At 54.0% G+C, this 18,046-nt stretch overlaps 1 protein-coding gene across 3 annotated transcripts in view; it reads right to left on the bottom strand.

Annotated features, from left to right (window-relative positions):
• Positions 1–577: 577 nt before the first annotated feature.
• Positions 578–18,046, bottom strand: part of JCAD (junctional cadherin 5 associated) — a 38,135-nt gene continuing 20,666 nt past the window's right edge. For 2 of the 3 annotated variants that reach the window (XM_061177644.1, XM_061177653.1), the window contains exons 3-4: positions 6,941–10,518; positions 2,167–2,294 (exon numbers count right to left, since the gene is read on the bottom strand). In XM_061177644.1, the coding sequence (XP_061033627.1) occupies positions 2,260–2,294; positions 6,941–10,518 (3,613 nt within the window). In that variant the 3' untranslated portion in view covers positions 2,167–2,259. Of the gene's footprint in view, positions 2,295–6,940; positions 10,519–18,046 lie in introns of all 3 variants that reach the window. The other variant, XM_061177663.1, reaches the window with a different exon arrangement.

Genomic DNA, 18,046 nt, shown 5'->3' with positions numbered 1-18,046 from the left:
CAGAATGCTATGATACAACAATTCAGAAGAAAGGAAGAGCGTCGCAGTTTGGTTGGTTTGTGATATACATAAGGTTTGGTAATTTCTTCCCTTTAGGGTCCTTCTCTTTCTCTCAAGGAATGAGCTGTAATTGGATTCTTTGGGTTAAAAGAAGTGTTAGATGGGACCAACAAAATGTAAGGGGAAGTCAGAACCGTTAAGATGTATGTACATGGATGATACATGCATGTGTCTATGTGCATACGTATATACACACATGCCCTCCTTCATCTGCACTTAACAGGGAGGCACACCCCACGAGGACCCCCAGGAGCCGCCCTCACTGAGTGCTACCAGATGACCCCCGTGGTTCACCAACTACAGCAGAGTCAAGCGGCCTCTTCCCCACGACATCTTTCCTGGGAAAAACAGTTTCAGGCATTCCTGGCAGAGGCCTGGCCCGTCATCCCCGGGTGTTGTAAGAAGCAGAGAATCCTCTAATTTCACAGGAACCAAAATCTGGAAAGGAGTGACTATGAGTAACAGGTAAGAACCAAGGCTGCGGAGAAGTGTGTTTGAAAAGACTTTTCAGAACTGCTTGGATTCTGTGTTGTTTATTACCATCCAAATACATGAAGTTCTGATGAAATAAAATCATAAGGTACAGATAAAAACAGGCCATGAAAGCCCAGAGTCATTTTAGGGCCAAACTGCAGACCACCCAATAGTTCACATTTTAGGAATTTGAAATGCCTAAAAATAGATAAGGTGGTTTCTGAAAAAGAGAGAGAGAGAAGGAAAGAAGAAAGGAAAAAAAAAAAAAAAAAAGGAGAGGAAAAGGAGGGAGGAAGGAGACAAGAAACCATTCAGGAAATGTTAGCTCACAAGAACGCCCGACTTAGAAAGAAGTGACAAATGCATAAAAAATGCATAAACTTTGTGCAGGTTAATGCAATAGTAAACAGTAGAATACATAGGCCTCATAATACTTTTGTAATGGCATACATATAATGTCTCTAGCACTTCTGAAAACTATGCAGACGCTAATTAAGGATGATTCTAGATAAAAATACATATTTCTTTAAAGGGGCGGGGTGGGAAGAGGGGAAGTATGGTCTCAGGGCGGATCCCCACAGACGTACAAAGATGAAACTATGTTTTTTGGTAATTCTAGTGGATGTGGCAGCAAAAATTTGTCGTAAGGATGTTGGCTGGTTTTAAGAGGGTTATTTCCAAATATAACCGTACAGCTCTATTTGTAAAAAAACTTTGTGAAAAGTTAATTTTATTAACCCTGAAAAATGCCTATATTGACATCTCTTTCTAAGATAAACTAAAAGTAGCAGAGTTGTGAACGGGTAAGGGCTATATGCTTTAAAGCAAATGTGAACCCTCTTTGGGTCCTCTCACACAAAGGGATACAGACTCTTAAATACAATAAACTTCCTTAAAAATCTGCCACCTAACGATTGTTTACATCATAGAAAAATAGCATTTTTGTAAAAAGAAATATAGTTACTTTGTTAAAATGGTCTATTTTAAACCAGCAATTATTTTTCATATAAAGAATTTCTAAACATCCATACAGGAAATAAAAATAGATAATACTGAGTGCAAAGCAGACAACATCATGTTTGCAAACGATCAAAGTATCTCATTGCCAGATAAATAACACTCTTAGTTCATTATGGTACAAGTTTTAATCTTTCGGGAACTTAAAAGCTACAGCTTTATTCTCTGATGGCAAGTTACTTATACGTAAAGTGACTTCAGCAGAAGGCCAGACTGATGAGAAATGGATCATACATATGCGTTCACATTTCCCCAGAACTCAAAGTGCTGACACACTAGCAATGGCCTACATCCCAAACTCTGTGACATGAGCGTGGACCGCAGGCCACGGGGAAGCGAAGGGGGATTTACGACATTCACGGTCCTTTTAAAATCATTCATCATATCATCCACGTTTGAGTTTTCACATACAGCCAGATTAACACCAAACTCTTTACCAGCTTGGCTAAACCCATCATTAAGGAGGGTCTTTGTGACTCTTTTCTAAATACAGGTATTAACTCTTCGTGCTATAAAAACAGATGGTTTCAACGAACTACTGCTTTACTTCCACAGAGTGACTCTTTAGGGCTGATGAGTTTCCTGGCGGCAGTGGGGACAGGATATCACAGCGAGGGTCCCAGCTTCCTCCCGGGCGGCGGGGCTGAGGCCAGCTCGGAGATCACTCCGTTAGCAGACGACACAGCCCCGCACTCCACTGGCGCGTCATCACACCCTCTCCACCCTGCTAGGGTCGTACGAGTCTGCAAAAAAGAAAACAAAAGACAAGTAGCGGTATATTCAACTGGTCTGTTGTCTGTTTAATCCTCAGACCAGAAATAAATATGTTTAGGGAACCAAGTCCACACGTGTAGAAACGTTCATTTTCAGACATCTCACCCATCTTACTGGTATTTTTCACTACGGAGTAAAAAGCTATCTAAACAGTCTAAAGGCTGTTTTAAAGGGACGTGTATGACCACTACCTAATCACAGATGGAAAAATGGGAGTTGCTTAGTATTTTGATGGTCCCTTCCTGTTGTTCACAGTGGAGCATAATTAACTTTAAATGCAACTCTTGTAAAGCAGCAGTGACGCTCTTAGCTGACGGTAAAGAGGATATTGTGTGTGCGTGTAAATTACAACTCTAAGGAAACCTTGCTGCTTCCTTGTGATCAGTGATGTCCCAGAAGGGCCTGAGGGCCCTGAGACCCTGAGAGCTGGGCTGGCAATGACAGGGCTCCTGTCTCTGACCCGACAGCCGGCAGCAGGCCCTGGGAGTCTGGGCTGCCACGCTGATCCGTTCTACAGGCACACACACTGGGCCCAGGTGGCCTGGGTTTCCCAAACGGGACACCACACAAAAGAACAACAGTCCTAGGCCGTCATTAGGGCTGTGGCTAGGCCCTCGGGGGCCACAGATCTCTGGGGTCCAGGCAAACCTGAGGCTTACGCGTGTGGCTCCCATGGTCAGAATTTCCTGCCACGGCAGCTCAAACGGTTCCTAAGTTCTCAAGAGAAAACACGTAGGAAACCTGGAAGGGTGGTAGAATTCGGCAGTTACTACAGCTGTTGCAGAGCCATCTCTTCCCAAAGCCTCTGGACCACGTGCATCCTGGAGGCCACACGGAGGCCCACCCCTCTGGCAGCAAAATGTTTTGCCGCCTCCTCCGAACACCTTCTCGACGGCCCATGATGTGTTTATGACAAGACACCACAACCGCGATGACTAAGGCAGCGTGTGTCGCACTCGAGCCGCACGCCACAAGCCAGACAGGGCAGGCTCTTCCTGTGGGAAGCAGTCTGCTGCTTTGTAAACATCTAGTGCACCAAGTGCCCCTCGGGCTGGAAGCAAGCAGAGCTCCCGCCAGTCAGCTGCCTTCCGAGGGTCCACGCTTCACACCCACCGTGACAGCGTGGGGTGGCAGCTGAGCCTACATCTCTGTGCTCAATCGGCCTCATCTTATGTGGATTCGGAGGGACCCCCTGTGAGCAAAGATGCCCTTTTCTCCGCTGAGAATGAGGCGGGCGGGCTCACTGCCGGCAGCAGAGAGGCCTGGAGAGGCTGTGTGTCTATTAAGCCTCCAGTGACACAGCCCCGGGGCCCGGAGCAGCCCACCCGAGGGCAGGTGCACGGAGAGGCCTCCACAGAACATGCCTGCTCCCTGACCGCCACTGCGGAAGCTGAGGGCCCAGAGACAGGGGGCCTCGACAGGGGTCGAGGTCCAATAAAAATATAACGTGAGCCACAGCATGTTATTTTAAAGTTTTCAGTAGCCGTGTAAAAGCAAACAAAAGGAAATAGGTGAAATTAATTTCAATGATGTATTTTATTTCACCAGATAAATCCAAAAGGTTATCATTTCAATAGGTGATCAATATAAAAATTATTAAGAAGTTTTAGACTTTGGGGGTGAACGTCTTTGGACTCTGGCGTGTGTTTTACACTTACAGCACACCTCAATGTGGACAGGCCACATTTCAAGTGCTCAGGAGCCATGTGGGACCAGGGGCTACCACACCGGCCGGCAGAGGTCCAGAGAACAGAGAAGTCATTACCCTCGGTATTTGGAATCCTGGTTCCCATGGGCACCATTTCAGGTGAAGACAAATCACTAAGGCCCGACCTTGTGGGTATTTCGAGTAAGAACACCCTCAAAAGCTATTGCCCTTGAGGACGTGCTGATGCCCAGCCTTCTAACGGCATTATTTGGCATCATTAAACTGCCCCAGGCTCCCCACCGCGGGCCCAAGCAGACAGGCTCCCCCCGCTCTTCTCCTGAACTTCTATTAGGAGAGCAGCCAGCAGAGGCTGATCGGACCAGCAGGACCTGATGTGCCAGGATTACACTTCTGACCTGGAACGTAATCCATCCAGCAGAGATGGATTCTATGACCTGAATTAGTTTTGAGCTGCTGACTTCTTAGCTAGAGTCCAAAAAACCACTAAAAAATGTTCACTGAAATGACCATCTTTAAGCTGAAGGAAAGTCTTTATGACACAATGGGTACACAACACAGATAATAAGGTTCTAGAAGGGTGTGTGTGTGTGTGTGTGTGTGTGTGTGTGTTGTTACAGATATACACGGTATAATCTTGTTGGAAAATTCCAGAACAAAATCTGAATTTAAGTGGCCTGTGAGTTCAGGGGCAGTGAAGGGGGTCCGGCGCACTGGGGTGACAGAGGCAGGGGTTGGGCGGGGACGGAGATGATGACTCTTGTGCCTAAAATGATAAAATACATCAAAAGGAAAGAGTCCAAAAGCTTATGAGCAACAAGCCTTTACTATGTCAATCAAAGGCCTCTCAGAAGACTGGCTTTGAATACTGAGGCCTGGCGACCATCACCTGAAAGGCTGACGGGGTCACCTGAGCCACTGCACATGCATGAAATCGCCCCTGTGGGTCGTGCTATGCAGCCACTTCAGGAAGCTCGAGGTAGCTATCACCACGAGGAGTTCTCTGCCTACAGATTTCTGGTCATCTTGTTGTGCGTAAATAACAAATGCGCCAGATGGAGAGACAAAAAAGTAATCAAAATCTCGAACTGTTGGAAACTATGGTTAAAAAATATAATAATGAAGTCATGGGGGTGGGGTGGAATTTGAATGGCTGGCTAAAACGAAAATCAACATTACCTAGGTGATTTCAGACACCTATCTGGCCCCATTCACGTGTCAAAAGGTCAGGCTACGAATTGAGGGAGTACTGAATTGAACTAGAAATTTTTTGTAACAACATATTCCCCGAAATACGTGGCCATGGACAGAGGCATAGCGATCTTTACAAACCGGTGTTTCCCTTATAACAGGATGTGTCTTACTTTAAAATCCTTATAATTCTCAGGAGCACTGACAAAATCATCCTGATTTTATACATAAAGAAATGCACTTTAAAAGCCTGTGACGGTGTCCTTTTAACCAGCACTTAAAAGCCAGGGGGCCTATTTTTGGTGGGGGGAGAGGGTCTCATGCTGCAGCCTGACAAATCCCAATGGCTCACAAAACGGGTCATGGAGTACTTTCCACCGTAACAGCAAAGGCTCCGCATTCCTGGTATTCTCTTCTGCAGCAAAGACCAACTTTGTCAACTCAGATGACCCAAGAGGGCGCTGACAAATGAGTTCTTTCGATCATGGATGCTGCGTGAGGGTGGGAGCAATGTTGGCTCGTAAGAATCACTCTGCATTTGTGGGAAAACTGAAAAAGTGCCAAGGAGATTTTTTTGTTTAACCAAAATTTCGGGACTGTTCCAGCTGAAACCAGTGATCTTCTCCGTCTCCTTTTAAACCCTTGGATTTCAAAACAGGAAGCAGAGCAGCGAGGGTTGGGGGCCACCCGGTCGGGGCAGCTAGTCAGATGGGAGGGCCTGGCTGATGAGGCTGGGCTGGGGTCGGGGTCCGGGGACAGCGCCGGAGCACTGAGTAAGGGGCGCACTTCACCCTTCCAGCAGAAGGGGCCCTTCTAGTCGGTAGTTTATGATGTGGACTTTGAATTTCCTCTAATTGTGCCTAGGGTATATAATTGATAATCCCCGGCACCTGAAATAGAGATGCCTGAAACCGAGATGCCAAGGGCTCTCTCGCCTGTTCATGTCAGAGCCGAGAGGGTGAACAGGTGTTTGGGGGCATCACTGTCGCTGTCATGGGAACCTGCCTTGTGGTTCTACATGCTGAAGAAGGCTCAGGAGACACGTGAAGGTGAGAGGACGCAGGACTCATGGGCCTGCAGGATGCTGCGGCCAGAGCCAGCTCCCCTGGGTCTTAGCCATCAGAGCTCAGGGGCTGGAAGAAAGAGGGTTGGCGGGTGAACTTCCAGGGGTAGGTGGGTACTGAGAAAAGCAAACTGCTAATTCTGTCTAGACCTCTCAAGTCTTATGAATGGTGTGGTGGTGAAAACAGATAAAAATGGGGACAAAGGATTCTGCAAGAATCACGGGGCAGGGAGTTTATTGACTCGACTGGTACGTCTTTTCCCATTAGGTTAATGGAGCAACGAGGGTTATCTGGGTGAATGGCTATTATTTGGGAAGAGAATACAGAGTACAAATGCCATGGTCTCCTACGAGACTGATCAAGGTGCCTGCACTAAAGCTGGAATACTTTACTGATGTACCTCTTCACAGTGAGGGGCCCCCAAGGTTGTTTATGTCTGGAATTTTACCTAGTTGCCTACATAGATAATTTCTATCAAGACTGGATCGTTTAAAATACGCTATAAGACCTTGCTTTTTAAGGAAAGCTTCTGGATGATTCTTGGTAAAGTGAAGACTCTTTTGGCCCCTAATGCACAGGGTCAATTGCACCTTTTCTGAACCTGCAGGTGTCAGCATCCACCAACCCTGTGCTCTGATGCTCTCGGGACGTCAAATGAACACTGAACGCGCCCGCCCGCCTGCCCGCCCCTCACCTGGGCACCAGAAGTCCTGACCGCCGTTCTCCTCCCTTTGTGCTGTCGGATGCCCGTCTTCCTGCAGCGGGAGGGCAGCCCTGGGGTCAGAGAGCTTGTGCCTGGCGCTCAGAGCCCCCGGGCCTCCCGGCCGCGCCCCGGGGCCCCTCTCGGCCTTCGGCTCCTCGGCCTCCTCCACGGAGTCCGCGCCCCGCGAGGTCAGCAGCCTCAACCGAGACACACAGCTCACCTCCTTCATCCTCATCAGGCGGTCGGGGTCTGCCCTCCGCGGGGGGGACGCCAGTTTCTCCTGTAAACTTTCAATCACTTTGGACGTGCTTCGGAGCCTCTTCTCTGAGGCTGCCAAATTTGGGGTCCTTTCTATAAAATGGAACAAGGTGGACCTGAAGGGTGGCTTTGTCTCCACGTCCTTGCGATGGAAGGGCTGGCACTCCTGGGGGCGGGGCTGAGGCTCAGGGGCCTTGCTGGGGACGGCCCCGTCCACGCCCACGGGCTCGGAGGCCCGGGGAGCCTGCCGGGCGCTGGCCCCTTCTCCCACAAACAGAGGGCTTTCGGTCCAGCCGCACCTCCTCCTGCTGTAGAAGGCGTCGGCGGACGCGGCGGGGTCACACCGCTGGGCTGGGCCGGCCGCTGCCTCCTGCCTGGGGGCCTCAAGCCTGCGGGCACCTCCGTCGGGCTCGGGGTCTTGGCTCTGCCCTGTCCTTCGGGCGCCTGGCAGCAGGGACTCCACGGCCACCTCAATGCCCAGGATCCTGGCAGCCCTGGCTTGGAGAGACTCGTTTGGGGGGATTTCTACTGCACTGGTTTCCCCCGGAGACCCCGCTAACTGGCCGGCGCTCTGCTCCTGCCCCGGCGTCAGCCCCACAGACCTCAAGTCTGGCGCCGACAGGCCTCGGGGTTTGCCAGCTAGAGAGAGGGGGGCCCCCGTGGCCGCTTGCTCCTCACCGCCTGCCTTGGGTGCGCTGGCTGCGCTCAGCTCCGCAGCACCGAGCCCGCCGCGGAGCCCCCGACTCGGCGGGGGCGCCCTCGGTTCCGCTGGATCGCGTGGGGGCCCCGCTCCGGCATCGCTCGGCCCGGAAGACGCTCCTCGTCTCGCAGGCCTCGGGCTGACGGCCGGCTCGGGCACCCCGGCCTCGACCTCCCGGTCCCCCTCCTCCGCCATCCAGCTCCCGGGGGAAGACGGCCCCGCGGTGCGTCCGCTGCCTTCTGCCTGCCGGGGCCCGGGGGACCGAGGCCTCGCCCCCTCGCCCCAGCTCTCGGGCTTGCCCTTGACGCTGCCCGGCCTGGGCCCCGGGTCCTCGGGTGCCCTGCCCTCCGGGAGGCCTGGGCGCTCGGGCGCGGGCTGGGCACGGCCTCCCCAGGGCGGCTCTGTCTCACTGTCCTCGCTGCCGCTGCCGCCGCCGTCCCTGCTCCCTTCCTCCTCCTGAAGCTCCTTGTTGAAACTTTCCAACTGGCTGATCAAGTCCCAGGGGCGGCGGCTAACGGGCTTCAGGAGGAACTGCCCGAACGGCTGTCTACTGTTGCAGGGGCCTGTGGTCGCCCCCTTGACCACCTCGGCCCTGGGCACCGGGCTGCCTCCGCGGCCACGGCCGTCCATGCGTGGCTCACCCGGGCTGGGGGCCTGGTTCCTGGATGAGGAAGACCCTGAGAAGGTGCTGCCGCTGCACGGGCTGAGGGGCCCCCCTTGGCCTTTCGGGGAAGGAGCCCCGGGCCTCTGGCTCTGGTCACTGGACGCCAACGCCACGTGCATCTGAACCCCGAAGGCGTCCAAACATCTTGGAGGCATTGCGGCGTCGGGGGACCCTCCCCGCATCTCCCCGGTGACGGGCCGCGGGCTTTGGGATTCCTGGGCGAAGCCGGTCTGCGTCTGCTGGTCTCTGTACTGCTGCCCGGGCCACGAGCCAGGACACGCGAGCGCTCGGTGCTTCGCAGGCAGTGGGAACCTGGGGCCGTCTGTTGGCTGGTCTCCGCCGGGGCCCCCCGGGTCTGGTTCCCGGAGCTCCGTCCTCCCGGTCATGCCACCCGTGAGCGCCTGCAGCTCCAGGTCGGTGGAGGACAAGCTCAGCAGGCTCTGCTCTGGCAGAGCCGCGCTCTTCTCGGGCCCAGGCCTCTTATCCGCGCTCTGTTTCAAGTCATTGTTGTTCGTATCTGTAGCTGGCAGATGTGATTCTGACTTAACTGGGATGGAAACCAAACAAAATATCGTCTCGCTCATTTTTTTCTTTGAACTTTTCTTGGTCTGCAGCCCAGCTTCGAACTTTCTGAGCTGGGTTTGTGTCTCGCAGGTACCCTCGCCCTGGGGGCTCGGGGAGGAGATGAGGCTTTCTTCGCGCACGTCGGGCCGCTGACTCCGAGTGACGACGCAGGCATCTCTTTGGTCAGCAAAGCCACCGTCTTCTCCACCCCTGGGGAGCCGGTCCCACAGCCAGGGGGCGCTGGGATCGGCCGGGGTGGGGCGGCTCTCGCTCCCCGAGGGGCCCCGAACGGCAGCCTCCCGCTGCAGGCTTCCAGGCGCCGGCTCCGGGGCAGGGACAGGGCCGTCCAGCTTCACGTCTTCCCAGAACCCGTGGGGTCGGGCGAGTCTAATGTGTCGTATCCGTGGGTCGTCGAAGGGGATGTACAGGACGGAGCCGTCACAAGCCGTGGCGGGGCGGGGCTGCGGGAGGACCCCGACAGGAGAGCACGGGCCGGGCCCCCGCTCCTCCCCGGCTCCCCGGGGTCCCCAAGGGGGCTGGCCGTCGGCGGCAGCCTTCTCCACCGGGTGCCGCTGAGCGCGGCGGCCTCCGCCCTCAGGCCTCCGCCCTCGGGCCTCCCCCGGGCAGGCGGGTGCGGCGGCCTGGAGCGGCCGGTAGGAGGGCGGAGGCACGTACACCGGGGGCTCCAGGCCGGGGTCGGGCGCGCACGGCTCCTGCCTGGCGGCGTCGTTCGCCTTGGCCGAGGGGGCAGCAGCCGAGTCCGGCTGCCGGCTGTCCGCGTAGCTGCCGTTTTCCGCGCCGGCCCTGCAGTGTTGGTGGGAGCCGTAAGATGGAGGCTTGAGCGGTCTCCCAAACCGAGGCCGGGGTAAGGGGGCCGAGGAGCCGCCCTTCTCGGGGTTCCTGGTGGATTCCGAATCGTGAGCACCATTTGGAGGCTGAAATGGCACTTGAGGGACACCCGGAAAGTGCCCGTCGCTCAACGGGATGGGAATCTCCACGCAGCTCAGGTCCTCTGGGGAAAGAACTCTCGGCAGCGACTGGGATTTCCCTGGGCTCTGGGAGGTCAAGCCGTGGCCTCCGAGCACACACGGGTGCAGGTCTTGGAACAACTTCTCCCCGACGCCAGCCGGCATCTGCCCCCCTGGGTTCCGTGGCTGGCTCTGGACTCCGACGCGGACGCTCTGCCATCTGGCGGGACCCGCCAGTCCCAGCCCTTCCTCGCCAAGTGCCTTCTTCATCACGTCCTCGCTCCTTCCTCCAGCCTCCCGGGGCCCCTGGGTGGCGTGCGTGGGCGGGCTGGGGGCCCGGGCCGGCTCCTCGTGGGCCTCCTGCTCCCTCCTCCGGTAGGTATGGCTGCGGCCGGCCGGGGGCTGCTGGCGGAGCCTGCGAGACAGAGAGGCACGCGGTTACGCCAGGGAGGACGCGCACGGGGAGCCTGCCTGGGCTGCGACTGCTGAAAACCACACCCCGGGGCTTCCCTGGCGGCGCAGGGGTTAGGAGTCCACCTGCCAGTGCAGGGGACACGGGTTCGAGCCCTGGTCCGGGAAGATCCCATGTGCCGCGGAGCAACTAAGCCCGTGCGCCACAACTACTGAGCCTGTGCTCTAGAGCCCGCGAGCCACAACTACTGAGCCTGCGCTCTAGAGCCTGAGAGCCACAACTACTGAGCCTGCGCTCTAGAGCCCGTGCGCCACAGCTACTGAGCCCGCGCTCTAGAGACCGCAAGCCACAACTACTGAGCCTGCGTGCCACAACTACTGAGCCCGTGTACCACAACTACTGAGCCTGTGCTCTAGAGCCCATGCGCCACAACTACTGAGCCCACGTGCTACAACTACTGAGCCCATGCACCACAACTACTGAGCCTGTGCTCTAGAGCCCACACACCACAACTACTGAGCCTGTGCTCTAAAGCCCACACGCCACAACTACTGAGCCCATGTGCTACAACTACTTGAGCCCGTGTACCACAACTACTGAGCCTGTGCCCTAGAGCCCACATGCCACAACTACTGAGCCCGTGTGCTACAACTACTGAGCCTGTGCACCACAACTACTGAGCCTGTGCACCACAACTACTGAGCGTGCGCTCTAGAGCCCAAGAGCCACAACTACTGAGCCCACGTGCCACAACTACTGAGCCTGTGCTCTAGAGCCCAAGAGCCACAACTACTGAGCCTGTGCTCTAGAGCCCGTGTGCCACAACTACTGAGCCCATTTACCACAACTACTGAGCCTATGCCCTAGAGCCCACGTGCTACAACTACTGAGCCCGTGCACCACAACTACTGAGCCTGTGCTCTAGAGCCCGCAAGCCACAACTACTAAGCCTATGTGCCACAACTACTGAAGCCCGCGCGCCTAGAGCCCGTGTTCCGCAACAAGAGAAGCCACCGCAGTGAGAAGCCCGCACACTGCAACAAAGAGTAGCCCCCGCTCGCCATGACTAGAAAAAGCCCGCGCGCAGCAACGAAGACCCCACGCAGCCAAAAATAAAAAAAAAAAAAAAAAAAAAAAAGCAATGGACTATAAAAAAAAAACAAAACACACTCTCAACCCCAGCACATCGACTTGGAAGAAGACATGGCCCACGAATGAGGGCCGGAAGGCAGCCAGCTGTTCTGCCATCGCGTGCCTAGCGACAAGCTGCGCACAAGAACTTCAGGACTTCGCATGCACGTGAGCGAGGCCAAGCTCAGGGCTCTGAAATGCCCGAGGGGACCGGGCTTCCTGAGTGTGGCCCTGGGCCCGGGACTCCATCCCCAGCTCAGGCCGGACGGCCGCTTGCTCTCTGGGGGCGGGTCTGGGAACCCGCTTCGAGTGTGGGCAGGAATCACGAGGGGGCCGCTCAGGTGAGGACCCTGGGTCCCAGTCCAGAGGCTGACTCAGCAGGCCTGGGTGGGGCTCCGTAAAAGGTACTCCCGCCAGGTCCCTGGGTGCTGCCTGTGCTGTGGGTCCCAGCACCCCCGCTGAGCACCATCACTGCCGGCGGGCGTCAACCACGAGCGCACGGCAGTCGGGGGGCCCCGCCTCCCCACGCCCGTAAGCAGCACCCCAGCTCCGCCCCGTGAGAGTCTCCGAGGCAGGCGGGCAGCCAGGCACCGCGTCTCTCGGGCGCCCCCAGCTCTTCCCAGCGTCTGGATGAGACGGAGGCTCTAGCAGAGTTCCCACACCTCCGCGAAGGTAAGAACCACCCAGTGGGCTCGTTAAACATACACATTATCAATGTCCCTGCCCCTAAAAGTTCAGATTCAGTAGCTCTGGGTTACGGTCTGGTGTCTATCTTGTCTATGCCCAAGGGTGGGCATCTTGTCTTCAGGGGACGTGGGAAACACGCTTGGGCCGCCTTCTGAGACTGAGGGTCTCTGCTCCAGAGAAGAGCCCTCTAACAGGCAAGGGATGCTGGCACCTGCAGCCGGCCAGCTCCAGGCTGTGGCCCACCGCCCCGGCTGTGCATCAGGGTTTCCCTGTGGGCCTTTAAGCCGTACCATCGCCCAGGGCCCACCCCCAGACAGGGATCTAATCAGTGCCGCCAGGAGCCCGGGCCCAGATATTTCCAAACCTCCTCAAATGATTGTGGCAGCCCGAGTTTAGAGCTGCTCTACTGCAGCGGAAGGAAGGATCTGAACAACACTGCTAAACTGTGCAGAAACATTAAGCTCCTGCCTACAAACCGGCAGAGACCAGGACTATAACACAGAAAACCCATGAGGCGGAAGGAAGCCTGGGGCGTTCCACTACCTCGATTAACCACGGGCTAAGCAGGAAAGGTTCCAACTCTAAAAGTCCTGATTGCTTTTTAAATTATAAAAGTAACACGCACTCACTGTTGAGAATGTGGAAAAATATAGGAAAGTACAAAACCCCAAAATCGCTCGTAGTCTTTATACCCAGAGACAGTCATTTTGATGTATATCTTCTAGTCTCTGTGTGTGTGAGGATGTGGATTTTCAAACAGCCTTAGGGTTGATCTCCTTTCTGGTTTTACGTCAACATTTCCCAACATCTGCAGCACAAACGACAGCCAACACTCACATAGTGGTGACAGTGCGCTAGGTCCTTACTAAGTGCTTTCCTAACCCATTTAAGCTTCACCAGCACCGCTCCGAGGTAGGAACTGCTGTCAGTCCCATTTTACAGAGGAGGAAACTGAGGCACAGAGAGGTTGAACAACCCTCCCAAGTCACACAGCTTGTAAGTGGTGGGAAAAGAATTCAAACCCAACAAATGTGACCATAAAGCCCAGTTGGCCACCATGTTTTACTTCTTCCAGCGTAATGACAAATTCCTCACGTGCACAGTTTCAATGGGAGAATAGTAGTCTATCATGTGTACGTGCTTTATTTAACCATCATGCTGCTATCAGACATCCATGTAGCTTACGTTCTAAAACACTTTTGAGAAACGCTATTCACCAACACTAAGCACGTCTCAGGTTATTTAGAATCAATCCGTAGAAAAGGAATCGGCAGATCAGGGGATCACGTTATCCCTGTTGTGCAATCTGACCTCAGATCGGCCAGGCCCGTGTAGGCTCCCACTCGCAGCGTGCAGCAGAGCTGGTCCTGCTGAACTGTTTCCGTGTCTGGTTATCACAGCCGATTTGTTTCCTTACTAGATAAGTGAAAGTAATCTCTCATTGGTTCTCTTTTCTTTTTTATGTGCTTAGGTGTCATTAAACCACATTTTGTGGTTTGGAACGATTTCTATACCATAGTCCACTCTTCAGCTGACAGGACGGCAGAGCAAAGATGGTACGGAAAGCAGGGAGGGGCTCCGGGCCACTAGTTCTGTGCGGCCACAGCAGGTGGAGGCCTGGGGACCAGCAACTGCAGGGGATGGGCTGCCGAAGCACCCTTCCCAACACACAGGCAGAAAGAAGGGCGGTTCAACAGGAGCCTAGATGGTGAATAAATGCTAAAAACCTACTGTTGTTATTATTGTTATTAATCATTATTCTGGAATTACTTCTTTGCCTTAAGAAGTGAAGGTAGCTCTTCAGGTCCTGCATCCCCACCTCAATGACTTAAGCAGCCACTTCAGCAAAGCTGAGTCATGGGCTGAAAAAGTAGAAAATGTATGAAATGAATTTGAGGCAAAGCATTTGCTGCACAGCCGCCTAACTCCTGCATGTACTTTGCCCACGCGCTGCAAGCTGCCTTAACCCTGCGCAGAGCTGACAGTTTCTTTGCTGCTTCTGTTGCCATCAGATGGTCATTCGAGCATTTAGGTTTTGAAGGCTGGCACAGCCCTCCTCGGGTCAGGTTCTACAAGGACTGGTCCCTGTGGAAGCCACCATGCTGGCCTCCCGGACATGCCCCCCGCCACCAGCCGAGCTCCGGAAGCCGAGGTCCCTTCCCTTAGGGACGCCCTACGGCTGCCCCTCCGGAGCCTGATGCAGACGATGAACCGTGCAAAGGTCCTCGGCACCTACTGGCTTCAGGGTCTTAGACTCTATGCCAAGTCCAAGAGCAAGATTCAAAAAGTGCAGCTTAATAAGATGTCACAATTGTCACAGACCCAATTAAGAGAGAGTAAAATAAATCACTAGGAAGTAGGTGGTCAATGCCCGGCGTCAGAGTCTCCTTTCTCACCTCTGTTCTGCAGCTGACGGTGAGCGGGCTTCCCTACAGACCTGTAAACATCTGGGGTGCCTGGTTTTTACAGAAGAAACCACACTGCATGGCTTTTGCTCACTTTCTCAATAATATTCTGGTTTCTCAGCAAACATCAGGAGGGACTGAAATCCTGAGGTGCAATTTGTCCACGTTCGGGGCACGAACATAATCAGAGACAAACAAAGAATGACATAAACAGGACAAGGATATAAACAGGCTGTAGTTACCTACGCCAGTAAGGGGGCCAGTTTTCTTCCCCACCCAAAAATGTTCCGGTATCACCTTAACTTTGTCAAAGCTGCCATCTGTAACTAATCAAAACGGCTAGGCATTCTAGGCAAAACTTTTTTCTCTTTGCACAATACACCAAAATCCCAGTTTCAAGAAAACACAGATCCACCCGGAGAACTTTAAATAATCTATTTTAAAGAGTACACATGACAGAGAAAACTATAAAGCAATTATTTCACAAACATCTAGTTTGTACCTAGTCTGAGCCTGGCTCTCACAGGCACACGTGGACCCACGCGGTGACAGTTCTGGTGAATGGATTTCTCCTTCAGACAAGTTATCAAGTTGGATATTTACTGGCTTCAGTGTATGACGTCCATTAGCAGCTAAAATGTGTGCCACTTCACATGGCTTCAAAGCCAAGAATGTGTTTTCTGGTACCTTTGAGAAAAAAAGCTGAGATCAAATTTTTCTTTTTAAAAAATGAGACTAATAATTTACATTTACAAAACGTTAACAATGGGACATTTCACAAAAAACATGCTGAACGCCTTAATACAGGGTGGGAAAAAGATAAGGAAAGCCAAGTGGCGTGTGAGAGCCCAAATAAACGGTGTCGACAAGGTCAGTGAGACAAGCAGGGTCTTTGTACAGAATCCCTGGGAGAACAGGTCAGAGAGGAGACAGAAGCCACACCTGCGAGCAGCTCCCTGAGTATCAGAAAAGAGACACGATGACGACAGAACCACTGATATGCAGTGTTTGGAAAATCTCTGAAACATGAACATGTGAATAACAACATGTCTACAGGAAAAGAGGCAGGTCTATTTGCTGAAGATATTTAAAGGCTGATGATGAAAAAAGTGAGGAGACCTTTCTGTCTGTTCACAACCGCAACAGGAAATCCCACCATCCTTTTAAAAAGGAAAGCCTACTTAGAAGGGCAGCATGGGCCATGATTTTTAACCATGGCTGCACCCACTGCAGGATTATCCCCTCCACGGTCCTCAGAGCTACAACCTGTGATCGCCTGGGCTCGATCCAGCCTAGCTCTGTGCCCGATACCCCGCGGCCGGGGGGAGATGCCCTCCTCCCTTCCCCACAAAATCCTGCATCTGGTCCCCCAAGGGCAGCCCCCAAAGTCTCGTCTTCTCTGTGGAGGTCGGGGTGGAGGGCGGGAGGCCCCACCGAAGTGGTCCCCAGTCCAGTGACTTCTTCCCGTTGGCAGGGCCACCACCCTAGCAGATGCTGGTGCCGCCCCATGACCTCGAAACCCTGGTGGCACTTCCTTCAGAAGCCACGCCCTCTTCCAGATGGGCGGGTCAGTCTTACCCAGGAGCACAGTCTGAGCATAAGGTTAGTACATGTCGCTTAAAGGACCTCCCACCCCGTGAAGGAGAAGCGCTTTCCTTCTAGGTTGGCAGGGGCACTGGGGCATCTCTTCAGAGTGACTCAGCGTCATCAGCCCAGTGTTGGGTGTCTGGCATGTTTCTGGGATGCGGTCAGCTATCTAGTGCTACAGAATTTCCTCCCAATCCTCTCTGGGCCTGGAAGCCTGCAATTTTACTTTCCAGTGTGCCGTGGTATATTCAGTATACTACACTGTGTGACTAACCCTCTGACTCAGGGTAACAGATAAGCTAATTTTGGAAAGGGGAGCTATAAGGTCAGGAAGAGATCACGACTAAGGTTTAGAGGTTAGCACAAATTAAGATCAGTCAGAAAAGACAAAGCTGCTCTGGGAGCATAATGGACAAAGATCGCTATTCAGCCAAGCTCAAGCTGAACAAGAACTGCAGGTTGCACTGGCACAGAGGTAACTAAGAGACTCACAACTGTCCGGTCAGACGCTACTGTACTGTTACGCCTGCTTTTCACAGTGTCGCGATAAGTGAGTGCAAATGATAAATACTATAGATTCAGCTGAAATAAAGGACCACCAGGGAGACTATTCCAGGAGGTTATTGTTTGGTTATTTTTTTTAAAATACACACACTTAACAGTGGGTCTGGAAGAGGAAGCATGATAAACGACAGGACTGATGAATGATGCTAACTTTAGCATATGGGGGAGGGGCGGGGCAGGAAGACAGTCCAAAGCACTCTAGGTATCCACACGGACAGGTAACTAAGCAGATCCACCCGGGAAGCACATCTGCTGACGCAGGGGACGGAAGGCCCTGAGTCTGGTCCTCCACCCGGGGGTTTGAACACCTCAGCCCGGGTCCAGGGTCCACAGAGATGAGCTCAGGATGGGCAGCGTCCCTGGGCAGGGGAAGCTGTGCTGTGGGGCTGGCTATCAGACCGCGTTACCAGCAGTGGACACAACTTGCTCTCGTGGCGGCCGGCAGTTTTCTGCATCATCTTTGGGGTAGGACTTCAAGAGATTTTTGATTCTGCGAGGTCTGGTGAAGACCTTTTATCCAAGTGACCTAAGTCAGAGGCCCCGCCCAAGAGGCCCTGCTCCGGGGAAGGGCGTTTAGGGTCGTTGCTTGCGTTTTACAAACCAGCGCCTGGAGCTGCAGTTCTCGGGGATACACGTGGGGCAGACGCTGTTCCCTCCCTCCCAGATGTGGGACCCTCCCCCCAGTGGCTGGGCAGCTGCCCTGCACTTACTCTGGGTGACCTGGCCCCTTCTGATGGATTTCCCAGCTTCAGGAAGAAAGGGCTGAAGTGGGGAGGAGTGGGATGAGAAGACAGGGCCTGCAGTCAGGTTGCCGGGGAACCTGCGGCGGACCCCCAAGGAGGGCGGCTCCCCGGCGATGGAGCTGCCGAGGCGCGTGGCAGCTGCCTGGGACTGAGGGGCCCCTCGGCGGCGCCACCAGGGAGCGGGGTGGGGACGCTGCCCGGAGTGTGTGGGCGTCTCCTGGGGTGCTGGGCGGCGGGGGGTCCAGACGCCTGCAGCAGGGCTTCCTGACCATGTACCCTCGGCAACACGCCTCACCTCCTCTGGCCTCTGACTCCTCGCCCCTGTCCAGTGGATGGTCCGAACGCCTTCCTTTTAATGAGATAATACAGTTCAACTATTTGGCAGAGTGTCTAACATACGAAACCCCTGTTTTT

Source organism: Eubalaena glacialis, chromosome 2 (genome assembly GCF_028564815.1).
Source record: "Eubalaena glacialis isolate mEubGla1 chromosome 2, mEubGla1.1.hap2.+ XY, whole genome shotgun sequence".
Classification (NCBI taxonomy): domain Eukaryota; kingdom Metazoa; phylum Chordata; class Mammalia; order Artiodactyla; family Balaenidae; genus Eubalaena; species Eubalaena glacialis.
This window is presented reverse-complemented; position numbering and strand designations above follow the sequence as displayed.